Source organism: Vulpes lagopus, chromosome 18, assembly GCF_018345385.1.
Source record: "Vulpes lagopus strain Blue_001 chromosome 18, ASM1834538v1, whole genome shotgun sequence".
Classification (NCBI taxonomy): domain Eukaryota; kingdom Metazoa; phylum Chordata; class Mammalia; order Carnivora; family Canidae; genus Vulpes; species Vulpes lagopus.
The window spans coordinates 14,559,443-14,573,759 of record NC_054841.1 but is presented as its reverse complement, the minus strand read 5'-3'; the positions used below and the strand labels follow the sequence as shown (position 1 = coordinate 14,573,759).

The following is a 14,317-nucleotide window of genomic DNA, read 5'->3' as shown; positions in this document are numbered from 1 at the left end:
ACATAAATGGGTTTTACAAGTGCAATGTTGAACAACACTGTATAATTCCATTTGTATAAAATTCAAGGAATAGGCAAAATGAAAGTACAGTGTTTAGGGATACATGCTTAAGTGGTAAAACTATACAAGCAAAGAAGTGATTATCGTAAAATCAGTGATTACCCTGTGCTTTGTGATACTTTGACCTGAGTGATGGTCACCTGAGTTTTCACTCTGATAAATCATGAAGTTTCATATTTCTGTTTTGTGCACTTCTCTGTATGTGTGCTTTTTTTTTTTTTTTTTTAAAGATATTTATTCACGAGAGACATAGAGGGAGAGGCAGAGACACAGGTAGAGGGAGAAGCAGGCTCCCTGCAGGGAGCGCAATGCTGGACTTGATCCCGGACCCCAGGATCACAACCTGAGCCAAAGGCAGATGCTCAACCACTGAGCCAGCCGCCAGGAGCCCCTGCATGTGTGCTATTCCTAACAATAAGGAGGTTTCAAAAATAATGGTGCTTGCTCTATGGTAGCAGGAATGGGGATGGAAAGAAGAGGCTTATTTTGACTTTATGTGGAAAGTAAGGAGAAGGGGAACGTGAGGAATGCCCTGGGAGGAACCAATCTGGGGAGCGGGGCAAACAAAGGCAAGGTGCAGTGTTTAACACCGTGAGTCTGAAGTTGGAGATGTCCAGGACCACCGTGTGAGCTCAGGCAAGTCACTTCCCTAAAGTCCAGATTCCCTCTCCTCACGAGGGAAGCAGCAGTGTGGTTTCATGGAATTGGCTTTGGGTTTTGATGCTGGAAACCCCAGTCTTATGACCCCAGTTGATACTTAGTATGATTTCATACCATTACTTGACCCCTGCCCTGTCCCTGCAGCCTGTTTGCTCATGGGTAGACTTGAGATAATCATTTCTACTCTCACGAGTTCTTGAAGAGGATTAAATGGTAAAATAGGATATAAGCACTTGGGATATTTGGTGCTTTCAATTAAGAGACTCTTAGTAACAAAGGAAAAGATACTTTGAAAGTATAACAGCAAGAACAGCTAGAAGTGACTATAAGGTTTTTACACTCCAGTGTTAATAAGAACTACCTGGGGAGCTTGCAAACCTGGGCATTCTGTAAGTCTCAAATGACCATATAATTTACTGTCCAAACCAGGGCACTTTTTAAAAAAGATTTTATTTATTCATGAGACACACACACACACACACACACACACACAGAGAGAGAGAGAGAGAGAGAGACAGGCAGAGGGAGAAGCAGGCTCCACGCAGGGAGCCTGATGTGGGACTCGGCCCCAGGATCCAGGATTACAGCCCCGGGCGGGAGGCAGGTGCTAAACTGCTGAGCCACGCAGGGATCCAAAACCAGGGCACTTTTGAGAAAGGAGGCAACATTAATAATTATGCCAGGAAAACAGATATAAATCAAGACTGTCCCAGGGAAAGCAGGACATGTGGTCCCCCTAGCCAGGTCTGAGGTGGGCACCAGGCATCCGGATTTCCTACCAAGCTTCCCGAGTGAACTGGATGCTCTGTGAGGGCAGGATCGACTGCACCTCCCGTGCCTGTATGGAGCCGGTTTATTTTTGGAGGGCTCGAATCTACTTGGAGCAATCCTCATCACTGGGTGAGGCGGTAACAGCTAACGTTTATTAAATGCCGGGTACCACACATGCTGGGTACTGTAATTACAGGTTATCACCCCAGTTTTCACCAAATCTTTATGAGGTTTGGCGGACTACCTTCAATTAGAGGAAACTAAAGCTTGAAGAGGTCGAACTCCCGCAAGGCCACACATCTAGGATGGAGGCGCAGGGCTCTGAATCTAGCCGGACGGGGGGGGGGGGGGACCCTCGTTCATGCTGCTGCCTCCGATACGGACAATGCCCCAGCCCCACCCAGCTGCACGGGGCCAGGCACCACGGATGCAGAGGCTGCTGCGCAGCGAGGGTACCCGCTGCCTCTGGCTCCGCTAGGGACGCGCCAGGCGAACAGCAGGTGGCAACCTTGGGTTCCTCTTAAGCTACTGTTGAGGTCAGTTTAGCGAGGCGGCCGGCGGGAGGCGGGGCCAGCCTAGAACCCGGCAGGGCGCCGGGCGTGGGGCACCCAGCAACTGCACCTCCCGCTGGGCTAACTTTCGTGGCCGGCCTGAGCTCTTAGCGACGCTCTGCCCCGCAACTCGGAGCCGGATACGTCAGTGCTGGGAGAGCCCTTCTGATGCATTTAGCATCTTCCTAACTTTGCCGAAGCCCATTATTAGGTCTCCCACGGCTGTTCTGAGTTTCTTCTACTCAGGAGCACTTGTAACTAGCGTAGCCTCAACAGTGGGAAAAGGTCCGATTTGCATGCGGCCTGGACATGGAAAGCAGCTGTTAGACATTCTTGACCGAGGCCCAGAGGGCAAGCGGCTAAACGTTTTGGTGGCAGCGCCCCGCCGGAGCTAGGACCCAGGGCCCCGCTACGCCGAGAGCCGCGTCACCAGAACCCCGCCCCCGGGTCGGCGTCTCAGGGAGCGACCGCAGGTTCCCAGCCCGCCCCGCGCCCCCCGGTGCGCACTCTCAGTCCGGTCCTCCCGCCCGGGCCGGTGTGCTCGCGCGGGGAAACTGAGGCAGGGAGCGTGCCTGTGAGCTCGTTCCTTCCTCAGTCCGCACCCCACGGCCCGCGAAGCTGCCGTGCCCTCTTGAGACCCGCATGGGACAACAGGGAAGGACAGGAGGAAGGGGAGGGGGCCAAAACCCAGCAGGGTCTGTGGAGTCGGCCGGTCCTGCCACACTCAAGATGGCGGCGCGGCAGCGGCGAGGTCCCTCAGAGGCGGTACCAGCGCATGCGCAGCGCGGAGTCCCGGCCCGGGACACAAGATGGCGGCAGCGGCGCTGGGGAGGGCGAGGCGGAGGCGGCAAAACGGGAGGTCGAGCAGAACGTGTAGCCGCGTCCCCTCGAGTCCGCTCCGGGCAGGTAAGAGCCCCAGGAAGCCATGGTCCCGCCGCGAGCCGCTCCGGGGTCCGGGGATCCGAAGCCGAGCGGCGGTGGCCCCTCCGGCGCTTTCCGCTCGGGGCCACCGCTTGCCCTGTCTCTGCCGCCGCCGCCATCTTAGGCCCGCGGGTGGGCGGCCGGGCCGGTGGCTTGGGTGAGGGAGGTGGGCCCGGAGAGCGCGGGTGGAGCGGCCTCTAGGGCCCCTCCGCTGCTGCCGCCGCCACCGCCTTTGTGTCGGGCTCCGACTCTGAGTCGCCTCAGCCCGGGGGCGGGAGCGCGCGGTGGGGCGGGGGGCGGAGCCCGGGAGATGGGCCGGCGCGCGCGCGCCAAACAGCCCGCCCCCGCCGGTGTTGGCGGGGAGGGGAAAGGGTGCGCGCGCTGGCGCGGGTGGGGGGGACCCCTCCGCGAGCGGCCCCCGCGCCTGCGCATTTTGCAAGTCCTTTGACTCCGCCTTCCTGGTTCCGAGGGTTCTGATTGGTGCATTGTTGCGATAGTCCCGCCCCATCTTCTTCCAATCCCGTAACCGGGTTCTTTCCTTATGGTGGGTTCCTCGGGTTGCGCAGATACTGTTGTTTATTTAAGCCGATCGGCGGTGTCGAAGTGCGGTATGCGCGGGGGTCGGGGAGCCTCGATAAATAAAAACGTCATCTTAATGATAGAGTCATTTCTTACGTAAAGTGTACAATACGCTGGACTCTACGTATACAGACCCTATAGGTCGAAAGATTCGTGTTTGTAAGTCAAAAGCGGCAGAAGGATCTGGACCCCGGGTCCGCCCAAACCCAGAACGGGTTCCTCGGCCGCCGACTTGCTGCTGCTTCCAGATCACTTGGGGAATTAAGAACAAAATTTTAATCGTAAAAAAAATGGTGATTTGAAGCAGTGTTAAGAATTCGTCATCCCGATTCCCAGATCCACCTTTCGGGGTGGGTTTAGAAAGTACAGATTTCTTGTGTATCTCCCCTCCCCATTTCTGATGCCTAGGACGTGAAGTGAGGGACAGGAATCTGAATTGTTTTACGAGCCCTCGTGATGCGTAGTCGGTTGTAAAAGTACTGCAGTGTCCCCATTTGGCCTGTAATTGTGCTGCTCTCCCTGCCCTGTGTAGTTGAGCTACGTAGTTGGTGGCGCCTGGATGCCGCACGATATTTACTGGGGAACTGTCAATAAAGATGAACATGCTGTGTTACGTAATGCATTTGCATGTACTGTTATTATTGTAATTTTAAAAGATTGATTTAAGAGTGTTTTTTCTGCTCACTGTTGGTGGCTTGGGAGCATGCCCCCCATCTGTGATATGTACAGTTGGCCCTTGAACAACACAGGGCTTTGGGGCACTGATCCTGGCAGAGTCAGAAATCCCAGTATAACTTTCCACTCCCCACAATTTAGCTACTAACAGCCTAATGTTGACTGGAAGCCTTACTGGAAACATAGGTAGTGAATGAAGACATATTTTGTATGTTATGTGTATTATATAGTGTATTCTTACAATAAAGTCAGAGGAAAGAAAATGTTAAGAAAATCATAAGGAAGTGTAAATACATTTATAGTAGTGCATCGTACTGAAAAAATTGCATGTAAGTAGACCCACACAGCTCAGACCTGTGTCATTCAAGAGCCAAACGGTATGTTCACTTTTCTCTTGTCTTCGGGATATTTTGGTTGATAGGAGCAGCTACACAATTCATGGGGTCCAGTGTGCAAAATGAAAACGTGGTTCCTCTTGTTAAAAATTCATTAAAAATTTCAAGAGAGTGACAAGAGAGCATGAAACCAGGCTTAGGGCCCTCCTCAAACCGGGCCTGTGTGACTACATGCTACAAGTCTATGAAGGTGAACCTTTTGGTTTGCAAAGCTTGAGGACCATTTTCATCCTTTTAATCTCCAGATCTCCCACAGTGTCTCCTGCCCCATCCTAGAGGCTCCCAACTTGCTTTGTGTCGCCCCTGTTGCTGTTAGCCCTGCTCTGCAGCATTTCACTGGTCTGTGACTCTCTCTTTTTCTATTTGCTCTGCAGTTGCTGATGCAAGGAATTCCCTGGGCCCCCGTCCACTCCACTGCTGACCAGCCCACCCACCTGTGCTGAACCTCCTGCAGATCTCCCCCCTGCCTCTGTGGGACCCTGTGACGTGGGGGCCCATCCAGTCGGAGAAGAAAACCCTCTCATGCTAGCGTTGCAGACCCCAGAGGGTGAGAAAAAGAGGGACCTTGTTCAGGCTTGAGACCTATGGGCTCAGCCCCAAGGCACCGGGGATCCCTCCTCCCCAGAGAATCAAGCTTTTTCTCCCCTTGGTTAGTGGTTCCGAACCTTTTGTTACCATGGCCCCCTTTGGTTGTATGTATGTCCTCTTGCTCCGTGCATTTTTACTGCCAAACTGTACCAATGAAGTCACCATTCACTTTTCCCTTTCCAAATTAACAAAGACATCTATGACTGAGTGTACAAATAAAATTAATGTCCCAGTGATTCCTATGATGTTGTCGATAGCCAATCAGAGCTTCTGATCATGAGATAATCAGTGTGACCATGATGAGTTGATAAAATTTTAGCAAGCAAAGATAACTGATGTCTCACCATGCCTTTGTGCTCTTTTTTGGGTAAATGTTTGATTTCTTTGGGTGTTGTGACATATTGAGAACAACTTTGGGATCACCAGTCCAATCTCATTTGGGCCCCTAGGAGTCCACCAGCCAGGTCGGAAATCACTGGCCATTGAGGCTCGCACTGGGTGTGCTTTGGTGGGGGTGGTGGAGAATACAGATCTGAAGGAGCTGCCCTGCTTCCTGATGTTTAAAGTAAATTTTCACATGAGGATGAGGAAGGAAAGAATTAGACATTTCTTCTCAGTCCTACGGGTTTCTTTAGCAACAGATTGTTTTCTGCTCTGAAGCAGAGAATGAAGCAGCCACTCAGATGCCTGTCCCCTCTGAGCTGTACTATGTTCCAGTTAGATTTTATTGGATAGGAACAGGAAAGAGGAGGATTTGCTGTTCTTTTTTGTGGGAATAGCTTCTCAGGGGCAGACCCTGTTCTGTCTTCTGTGCCACCCTTTGCTTTATAAATATTTGCAGAATGAATAGAGTTCCTATTGTGTCCAGGTACCATGCTGAGAACTGGAGAGATGAACTGGGCCCAGTTCCTAGCTCTGGGAGTTCTGACCATCTGATGGGTAGACAAACCCAGCTGATAGACAGGACTGGGTACCACAGTGGAGATGTTCATGGCCCTGCAGAGGAGCTCTGACCACCTAGCTTAGGGGAGGGAGAGTCCAGGAAGGCTTTCTGGAGTAGAGTGGACATTGTGACAAACCAGGCAGAGAACTGGGGAGAGTATGTCAGGCAGAAAAGAGCAACAGAAATGCACCCATTTTACAGCCTGAGGGGACTGCGACTTAGATCCCAGGGCTCCTCTGCTACCACACTGGCCTTCTGGGACAGGACTGAATTGATTCCTTCATATCTGCAAGTGGTCAATGGAGCCCTCAGTGGATTGTAATTGGTGGGTGAGGGGTGGAGCTGACCTCCATGCCCTGCTGGCCTGACACCCTTCGGTCCTCTGTGTGGCAGGTCCGGTGTGGGTGCTGAGATGGCCAATGAGAATCACGGCAGCCCCCGAGAGGAGGCGTCCCTGCTGAGTCACTCCCCAGGCACCTCCAATCAGAACCAGCCCTGTTCTCCAAAGCCCATCCGCCTGGTGCAGGACCTCCCAGGTACTGGCGAGGGGCAGGGCAGGGTAGGGTGGTGGGGTAGGAAGGATGCCTCAGGAGCAGCACTGACCCTGGCTGGGTTCCATGCTTGTTTGCAGAGGAGCTGGTGCATGCGGGCTGGGAGAAGTGCTGGAGCCGGAGGGAGAACCGTCCCTACTACTTCAACAGATTCACCAACCAGTCCCTATGGGAGATGCCTGTGCTGGGCCAACATGACGTGATTGTGAGTGCCAGCCCAGGGCAGGGGTCCAGAGCAGCTTCTAGCATCCGGGCCTTCCCTAAACGTCTCTTGAGCCTAGCTCCATCTTGGAACCCGGGGATACAATGGCACACAGATACATTCCCACCCTTGTGTAACCTACACTCAAATAGGGGAGACTGACCCCTAAAAAGATGATTGTATTAGTGTGATATTGAACCTGAACTCCATGTCAGGCACTGTGCCTGTGATGCAGTTGTGAGCAAGATGGATCTGGTCCTGCCCTTGCACTCTCGGGGCCCACAGTCTATTGAGTAGCTGGCAGGATGGCGCTGGCACGGGCATGAAGGATAGTGTTAGATTACACCAGGGACCCTGGTCGGCTGGAAGGGAGGGGACAGGAAAAGCTTCTCTTTGAATTAGCATTTCAGGTGACAAAGTGACATGAAAGTTGTCAGATGGGAGAAGCGTGTTCTAGGAAAGAAGTGTCAATGTGATCAAGGAAGTACTAGCACGAGATGTCTGGCAGAAACGTGGGCTTTTGGATCCCTATCCGTTGGGGCAGACTTACTTTACTGGGCATAATTAAGCCAGTTGGCACCCCCATTTTGCAGATGAAGACACTAAGGGTCAGAGATGGGAAATGACTGGCCCAAGACCTTGAGCCAGTACGAGGCAGAGCTGGAGTTGAACCCGGTGTGATTTCAGGGCCACCCTGCCTACCATCACTAGTTCTTTGTGTCACCAAAGGAGTTCCAGTGTTCAAGGAGGAGAAATTAACGTGTACAGAGGGTTCCTGTCATGTCAGATGTCCTGTTAAGCTGGTCATATTCATGGACTCATTGAATCATCTTCCCAAAGGGAGGTTGGGCCTGCCTTAGCATGGCCATTTTGAAGGTGAGGGAATTAGGAAAGAATGTAACTCTCTCAAGGTCACACAGTTGCAAGTGGCAGGCAGGAATGGAACCCCGTGTTCTTTCTGCGTCCCAGCCTCTTTTGTTCTTCTCTGAGCAGTTGGAGCAGGGGGGCATCAGGATTTTATGTTATTGGGGCTCCTAAGCCACTGGCCCCACTCGCAACTCTGCCGGTCTCCCTCCACCAGTCGGACCCTTTGGGACTGAATGCGACTCCACTGCCCCAAGACTCAAGCTTGGTGGACACCCCCCCGGCTGAGAACAAGCCCCGAAAGCGACAGCTCTCAGAAGAGCAGCCAAGCGGCAATGGTGTGAAGAAGCCCAAGGTGAGTGAGTGCAGGCTGTCAGGATGTGGCTGGTAAGAGGCTGCTCTAGGTGGCAACCAGCAGGTTTCCTGCAAGGGCTGGGCAGTGGTAGGTTGGGAGGGGGCCTGGTGCACAGCCTGCCAGCTGCACCAGCGTAGCAGCCATAGGCCAATCCTCCTGACCCTGATACCTTTGTTATTCTAGATTGAAATCCCTGTGACACCCACAGGCCCATCGGTGCCTAGCTCTCCCAGTATCCCAGGAACCCCAACACTGAAGATGTGGGGGACATCCCCTGAAGATAAACAGCAGGCAGCTCTCCTCCGACCCACTGAGTGAGTCCCTGCTGATGGGCATCCATCATCAGTGCAGCCTGCATGCCTGGCATCCCTCCCTCCTTTTCCTCTACTGTCCTCAGTGCTCCTTTCTGTGCCCCAAGGGTATACTGGGACCTGGACATCCAGACCAATGCTGTCATCAAGCACCGGGGGCCATCAGAGGTGCTGCCCCCACACCCTGAGGTGGAGCTGCTTCGCTCCCAGCTCATCCTCAAGCTTCGGCAGCACTACCGGGAGCTGTGCCAGCAGCGAGAGGGTAACTGCTCCTGGGCTCCGGGACCCTTGTTTCCACCTACCCTTAGCAAGGGCCAGGCTCAACCAGCTGGGCTTGGGGATGGTGCTGTGAAGCCTCGTGGCTGAGAGCATAGGCTGTGGAGGGGACAGGCCTGCTGGAGCCCCAGGTCCGCTGACCGCTTACAGAAAGGGTGGCTGGCACCAGTAACCACAGAACTAGTCCGTAACCTTCCAGAATGCCCACTGTCAGATACACACGAAGCCTTTTTGTGTGCCTGTAAGAGAGCATAGAAACAAAAAAGTGCCTGTACCTCACGGCATGGCTACTACTACACGGAGTAAGTGGATTGGAAAGCCCTCCGTACGCTGTAGCTTTTATTAGTTGTAAAGCAGCCTTCTAACTATGCAGACATATAGTTTCTCCTTTTCCCTCTTATCTAAGTAACATTTACTCACACTCAGTATAAAACTAGCAGTTCTCAGAGGACACTTAGGGGATGTTGCCTAGAGGATGAGCTGCTGGCAGAGTGGGCTGTCGTCTCGGGTGCCCCATCCCTCCCGTGTGCTGGGCCCACACGCAGGCAGCTGATCGAGCCAGACCTTCACCGGCTGTGCTGTCCTGCAGGCATCGAGCCCCCTCGAGAATCTTTCAACCGTTGGATGCTGGAGCGCAAGGTCGTGGATAAAGGCTCTGATCCCCTGTTGCCGAGCAACTGTGAACCAGTCGTGTCACCTTCCATGTTTCGAGAAATCATGAATGACATTCCCATCAGGTACAGCCCACGGCTGGGGCCGACTCGGGGGGCTTTGGGTCTGCGTAGCCACTCCTATGTAGAAGACTCTAACCCTGCCTGCTCCGTATGCCAGGTTATCCCGAATCAAGTTCCGGGAGGAAGCCAAGCGCCTGCTCTTTAAGTACGCAGAGGCTGCTCGGCGGCTCATTGAATCCAGGTTTGCTCTCCTGCCCCAGGAAGCTGGGTGTATGCTCAGAATGGGGAAGTGTTGGGCTGTCTGGCCATCTCACGGAGCTCAGTCACTGCTCTCCGTGGCAGGAAGAGGGCAGGCTCCCAGAGGAGGAGCAGGGGCTTTGAGGGAAGCCCTGATGCCTCAATGTTAGTACAGGTGGGTGGGAGGAGGAAGCGTGGAGCAGATGCCGGACAGCTGGCTGTTATGTGCCTTCAACTGGCAGGAGTGCATCCCCTGACAGCAGGAAGGTGGTCAAATGGAATGTGGAGGATACGTTCAGCTGGCTGCGGAAGGACCACTCGGCATCCAAGGAGGACTATATGGTGAGTGGCCCTGGGTGAGGAGGCTGGTGGAAGGGCTCCGCGGCCACTTCCCACAGCTGCCTGCCTAGGCTGGGCTGGGCCCCACGGCAGCCTGTCTGCAGCTCAGCAGACCTTTGATGCTCATTGGTCCCAAAACTCCCGCCATGTAGAGGTTTGTCCAGGCTCCTGGCTCTCTCCTAAAGACTGATCCTGTGCTCGGCCACACATGAGAAGTATCTGCCTTTTCAACTTAACATCTCCCTTGAATAGATTTTTGGACACAGATTGACAAACTGCCTTTTCTTGGGTGTGTGCGCTCACCACAGTTAAGAGCCGGCACCAGATTCAATTCCCTCCTTTACTGTGTCCACAGCAATTCTGTTTTCTGGCCCAGACCCATCACTTCTTTAACTCTCCACCAGCACTAGCAATGGGCTTTCTTTTCAGGACCATTTTTCACAAGAGACAAGGTTTCGCACTTCACGATAGTAACTGTACTTGACATGTAGAGTGACAAAGGTAGGTGTACTCACTAGCCAGTGACTCATTTTCACTCATCACTTTCACACGTGTGATTCAGCAAAATTACAAATGCCTAGTTAAATCCTTGCAAGTTGCTAAAAGCTCAAATTTTAAATCTGCAATGACCAAGGACCCTGTTTTGTAATGGTCTCTTCTCCCTGGTAGATGGCGAATGCTTTGTAAGTGGGGACTGTGCCTGGTTTGTCTGTTTCCCCAGAAATTATCATGAGATCTGGCACAGTGTAACCCCAACTATAGATGCTGGCATTTATTAGACACTTGCTGGATGCCAGAGGCTTTCTTAAGCCCTTAATGGGAATGTTCACATTTAATACTCAAACTGCCTTCTCTGGTAAGTATTTTGTGTTCCCTTAACAGTTGAGAAATAAGACTCAAAAGACACCAAGGGACTTGTCCAAGTGACACAGCTAGTAGGTAGCAGAGTTGGTTTCAAAATGAGGACTGCTGGAACCCACCAGCCCTCCTCCACCAGCCCCCTAGAGCTCTGATCACGAGTGTCTCCTCCAGGACCGCCTGGAACATCTGCGGAGGCAGTGCGGCCCCCACGTCTCAGCCGCAGCTAAGGACTCTGTGGAGGGCATCTGTAGTAAGATCTATCACATCTCCCTGGAGTATGTCAAGCGGATCCGAGAGAAGCACCTTGCCATCCTCAAGGAAAACAACATCCCAGGTAGGGAGCCAATGGCAGGGAGCCAGCTCGAGGCTGTCAGCTCTGTTTCCCGGTCCCTGACTGAAGGGGAAAGTGAGGCTTGGTTTGGGGAAACCCGTTTTCCCCAGCAGTGTCTGGGGCAGGACCTGTTGTCCTTGAGCTCAGGTATTTCAGCCCTCCTCCAGGAAGTGGACAAGGGCTGGGAAAGGGGGAGCCAGAAGGTGGTGAAGACAGGCACAGGGTAAGCAGTTAGGGGGACTTGGGTTTACACCTGTTCTCTGCAAGCCCCCATCTCCCCCACACTGCGGACTAGGATCATACGAGAACTTAGTGGTAACTCAAAAGAGTGCTGGCCAAAAAAGCTCCCTAAACAAGGTGTTTTAATTCCTGTGAGAGCGATGCAGTACTCCTGCCTGGCAAACTGGGGGTCCAGGTCAGTACAGAACGTGTTGACCTGGGGCCACCAGCTCTTGCCCTTGCCTGGCTGTTAACGTGGTTATCAAACTATCTGAGCTCTGTCCTGCTCCTTCATGGGATGAGACTTCCCTCCCTCGGCTACTGGGGTGTATGCGTGTGAGGCACCCAGCATGCAGTAGGCACTGGGGCTGTCCAGGAAGCCATGGCCCCTGACTGCTCTCCCTGCCCACAGAGGAGGTGGAGGCCCCAGAAGTGGAGCCCCGCCTGGTGTACTGTTATCCAGTACGGCTGGCCGTGTCTGCACCCCCTATGCCCAGTGTGGAGATGCACATGGAGAATAACGTGGTCTGCATCCGGTACAAGGGAGAGATGGTCAAGGTCAGCCGCAACTACTTCAGCAAGCTGGTAAGAGCTGGGGTGAAGGGGAAGCAGGTCCCCCCAGGTGGGAGGTGAGAGGAGGGAGGGCCAGCTACTTCTTGACCCAGTGTCCTCAGCAGACCTGTGATTAGGGAGGGAGGGAGGGAGGGAGCATTGCTGAAGGCCATTCCCCTCTGTTCCCCAGTGGCTGCTTTACCGCTATAGCTGCATTGACGACTCTGCCTTTGAGAGGTTCCTGCCTCGAGTCTGGTGTCTTCTGCGGCGGTACCAGGTACAGGCCTGGGGCGGCAGTGGGAGGGCTCCTCTAGAGGGTGGGAGAAGGCTGAGCCTCAGAGGCTGACAGTGGCCACCGTGCAGATGATGTTTGGCGTGGGCCTCTACGAGGGGACAGGCCTGCAGGGATCGCTGCCCGTGCACGTCTTTGAGGCCCTCCACCGACTCTTCAGCGTCAGCTTTGAGTGCTTTGCCTCGCCCCTCAACTGCTACTTTCGCCAGTACTGCTCTGCCTTCCCGGACACTGATGGCTACTTCGGCTCCCGCGGGTGAGAACCAGGGGCTGCCAAGGGCCCTCTGCCCAGGGAAGGGGTCCCCTAGAGCATAGATCTCCCCTGGGCCAGCTACTTCCTAATGCTTTAGGGTCTTGGAATCGGGTGGTGTTGGGTGTAAGCCCTTGCTGCCTGTGGGGCCTTGGACTGCTCACTGTACTTCGGGAGCTGGTGGGTTTCTCAGTGAATTAGCGTTGGCTGGGGTGGGAGCACATGGTCCAGGCACTGAGAGGCATGGGAGGTGGGGATTCAGACCTCAGGGACCTGACAGACTCACGTGGGAGATGGGAGGGGAGGGAGCACGAATGAAAGGAGACGCGGCCTCCAGCAGAAGAAAGGCTGGGCCAAAAAGGGGATAGGCTCTGCAGCTGGGGACCCCTGGCAGGGGCTTGTGCTGTGATGGCAGCAGAGTCTGAAATGGGTTTGAATTCCAGCCCTTCCATGAAGTGCTTGGTGGACTTGGCCGCCAAACCCGAGCCTCTCCATCCTCAGCCCCCAATGAAGTCGGCCACACTTATGGCCTGACTGCAGGGCCCATCCCTTCAACAAGGTGGGGGTGGCACCCATTTCTGCTTGAGGGCCTGGGTCCTGGTAGGACTTTGAATGCTCACCTCCATCCCCAGGCCCTGCCTGGATTTCTCCCCGCTGAGTGGTTCCTTTGAGGCCAACCCTCCATTCTGCGAGGAGCTCATGGATGCCATGGTCTCTCACTTCGAGGTGCGTGTGCTGCTGTGGGTGGGGGTGGCCAGCAAGATTGCCAGCCACCTGGAGGGCAGCCTTTGATGTCTGCCCGATGCCTCCTCCCTCCCACAGAAACTTCTCGAGAGCTCACCAGAGCCCCTGTCCTTCATCGTGTTCATCCCCGAGTGGCGAGAACCCCCCACACCGGCGCTCACCCGCATGGAGCAGAGCCGCTTCAAACGCCACCAGCTGGTCCTGCCTGCCTTCGAGCATGAGTACCGCAGTGGCTCCCAGCACGTCTGCAAGAAGTGGGTGCTGGGGGAGGGTGGGGCTGGGAGGACTGGGCCGTCTTGCCAGGCCGAGCCCCACCCTGAGCTGCTCCTTTGCCCACAGGGAAGAAATGCACTACAAGGCCGTCCACAACACGGCCGTGCTCTTCCTGCAGAACGACCCTGGCTTTGCCAAGTGGGGGCCGACACCAGAGCGGCTACAGGAGCTGAGTACCGCCTACCGGCAGTCAGGCCGCAGCCACGGCTCCAGCTCCTCCTCTTCCTCTGAGAACAAGGACCGGGACTCGGGCCGTGAACAGGGCCCTAGCCGCGAGCCTCATCCCACTTAACACATCCTGCAGGGAGGAGGAGCCCCAGGGTGCTGGTATGGACTGCTGGGACTCAGGCCTCTCGGGGCTGAGCAGACCCCAGGACCCTCCCCCTGAGGTGGCTGCAGGACTCAGGCTGCCAGGTCATAGGAAGATTATGGCTCTGCCAGGGCTCCCCCTCCCTGCCCGATCCCCCAACTCCTCACCTCAAACTCACTCCAACTCCTGTGTAAATAGGTCCCATCCCTGCCCGTCCAGTCCCTACCATCTTATTGCCATCTTGTTTCATTTGTAAAAGGAAATACAGAACCCTGCCCTCCCCTCTGAGAATGTGTGAGGGTCTTGAGGGCAGAGAAGGCGGAGAACCTGGAGCTAGTCTTGGGACCACACACACTCCACCCAGGCCCATCTTCTTATGACACCCCCGGCCTTCACACTCCCAACCTAGGGCTCTGGTGTCTAACTTCCCACCCTGCTGACCCCACAACTGAGTCTCTGGTGGCCTCTGCCTACGTCCAGTGAATGTGTGGAGTCCAAAGGCCCACCTCATCTATGTGCAAGCTGTTCTCACA

At 54.5% G+C, this 14,317-nt stretch overlaps 1 protein-coding gene across 2 annotated transcripts; it reads left to right on the top strand.

Moving 5' to 3' along the window:
* The first annotated feature begins 2,679 nt into the window (after positions 1-2,679).
* Positions 2,680-14,072, top strand: PCIF1 (phosphorylated CTD interacting factor 1). Of its 2 annotated transcripts, none has more exons than XM_041732999.1 (17): positions 2,680-2,948; positions 4,987-5,159; positions 6,537-6,679; positions 6,775-6,899; positions 7,978-8,115; positions 8,299-8,429; positions 8,534-8,688; positions 9,292-9,439; positions 9,534-9,617; positions 9,856-9,955; positions 10,985-11,147; positions 11,776-11,948; positions 12,106-12,192; positions 12,279-12,463; positions 13,090-13,183; positions 13,280-13,455; positions 13,541-14,072. In XM_041732999.1, the coding sequence occupies exons 3-17, from the start codon at positions 6,556-6,558 to the stop codon at positions 13,764-13,766; spliced, it is 2,109 nt and encodes a 702-aa protein (XP_041588933.1). In that variant the 5' UTR covers positions 2,680-2,948; positions 4,987-5,159; positions 6,537-6,555; the 3' UTR covers positions 13,767-14,072. The 2 variants fall into 2 exon arrangements, with proteins under 2 accessions (XP_041588933.1, XP_041588934.1); XM_041733000.1 differs by lacking the exon at positions 2,680-2,948 and adding an exon at positions 3,497-3,571.
* Positions 14,073-14,317: the final 245 nt, after the last annotated feature.

Coding starts and splice junctions, on each gene's coding strand:
- PCIF1 (XM_041732999.1), top strand. CDS start 6,556: ATGGCCAATGAGAATCACGGCAGCCCCCGAGAGGAGGCGTCCCTGCTG. Junction 9,440..9,533: donor ATGAATGACATTCCCATCAG/GTACAGCCCACG, acceptor TCCGTATGCCAG/GTTATCCCGAATCAAGTTCC. Junction 13,456..13,540: donor TCCCAGCACGTCTGCAAGAA/GTGGGTGCTGGG, acceptor CTTTGCCCACAG/GGAAGAAATGCACTACAAGG.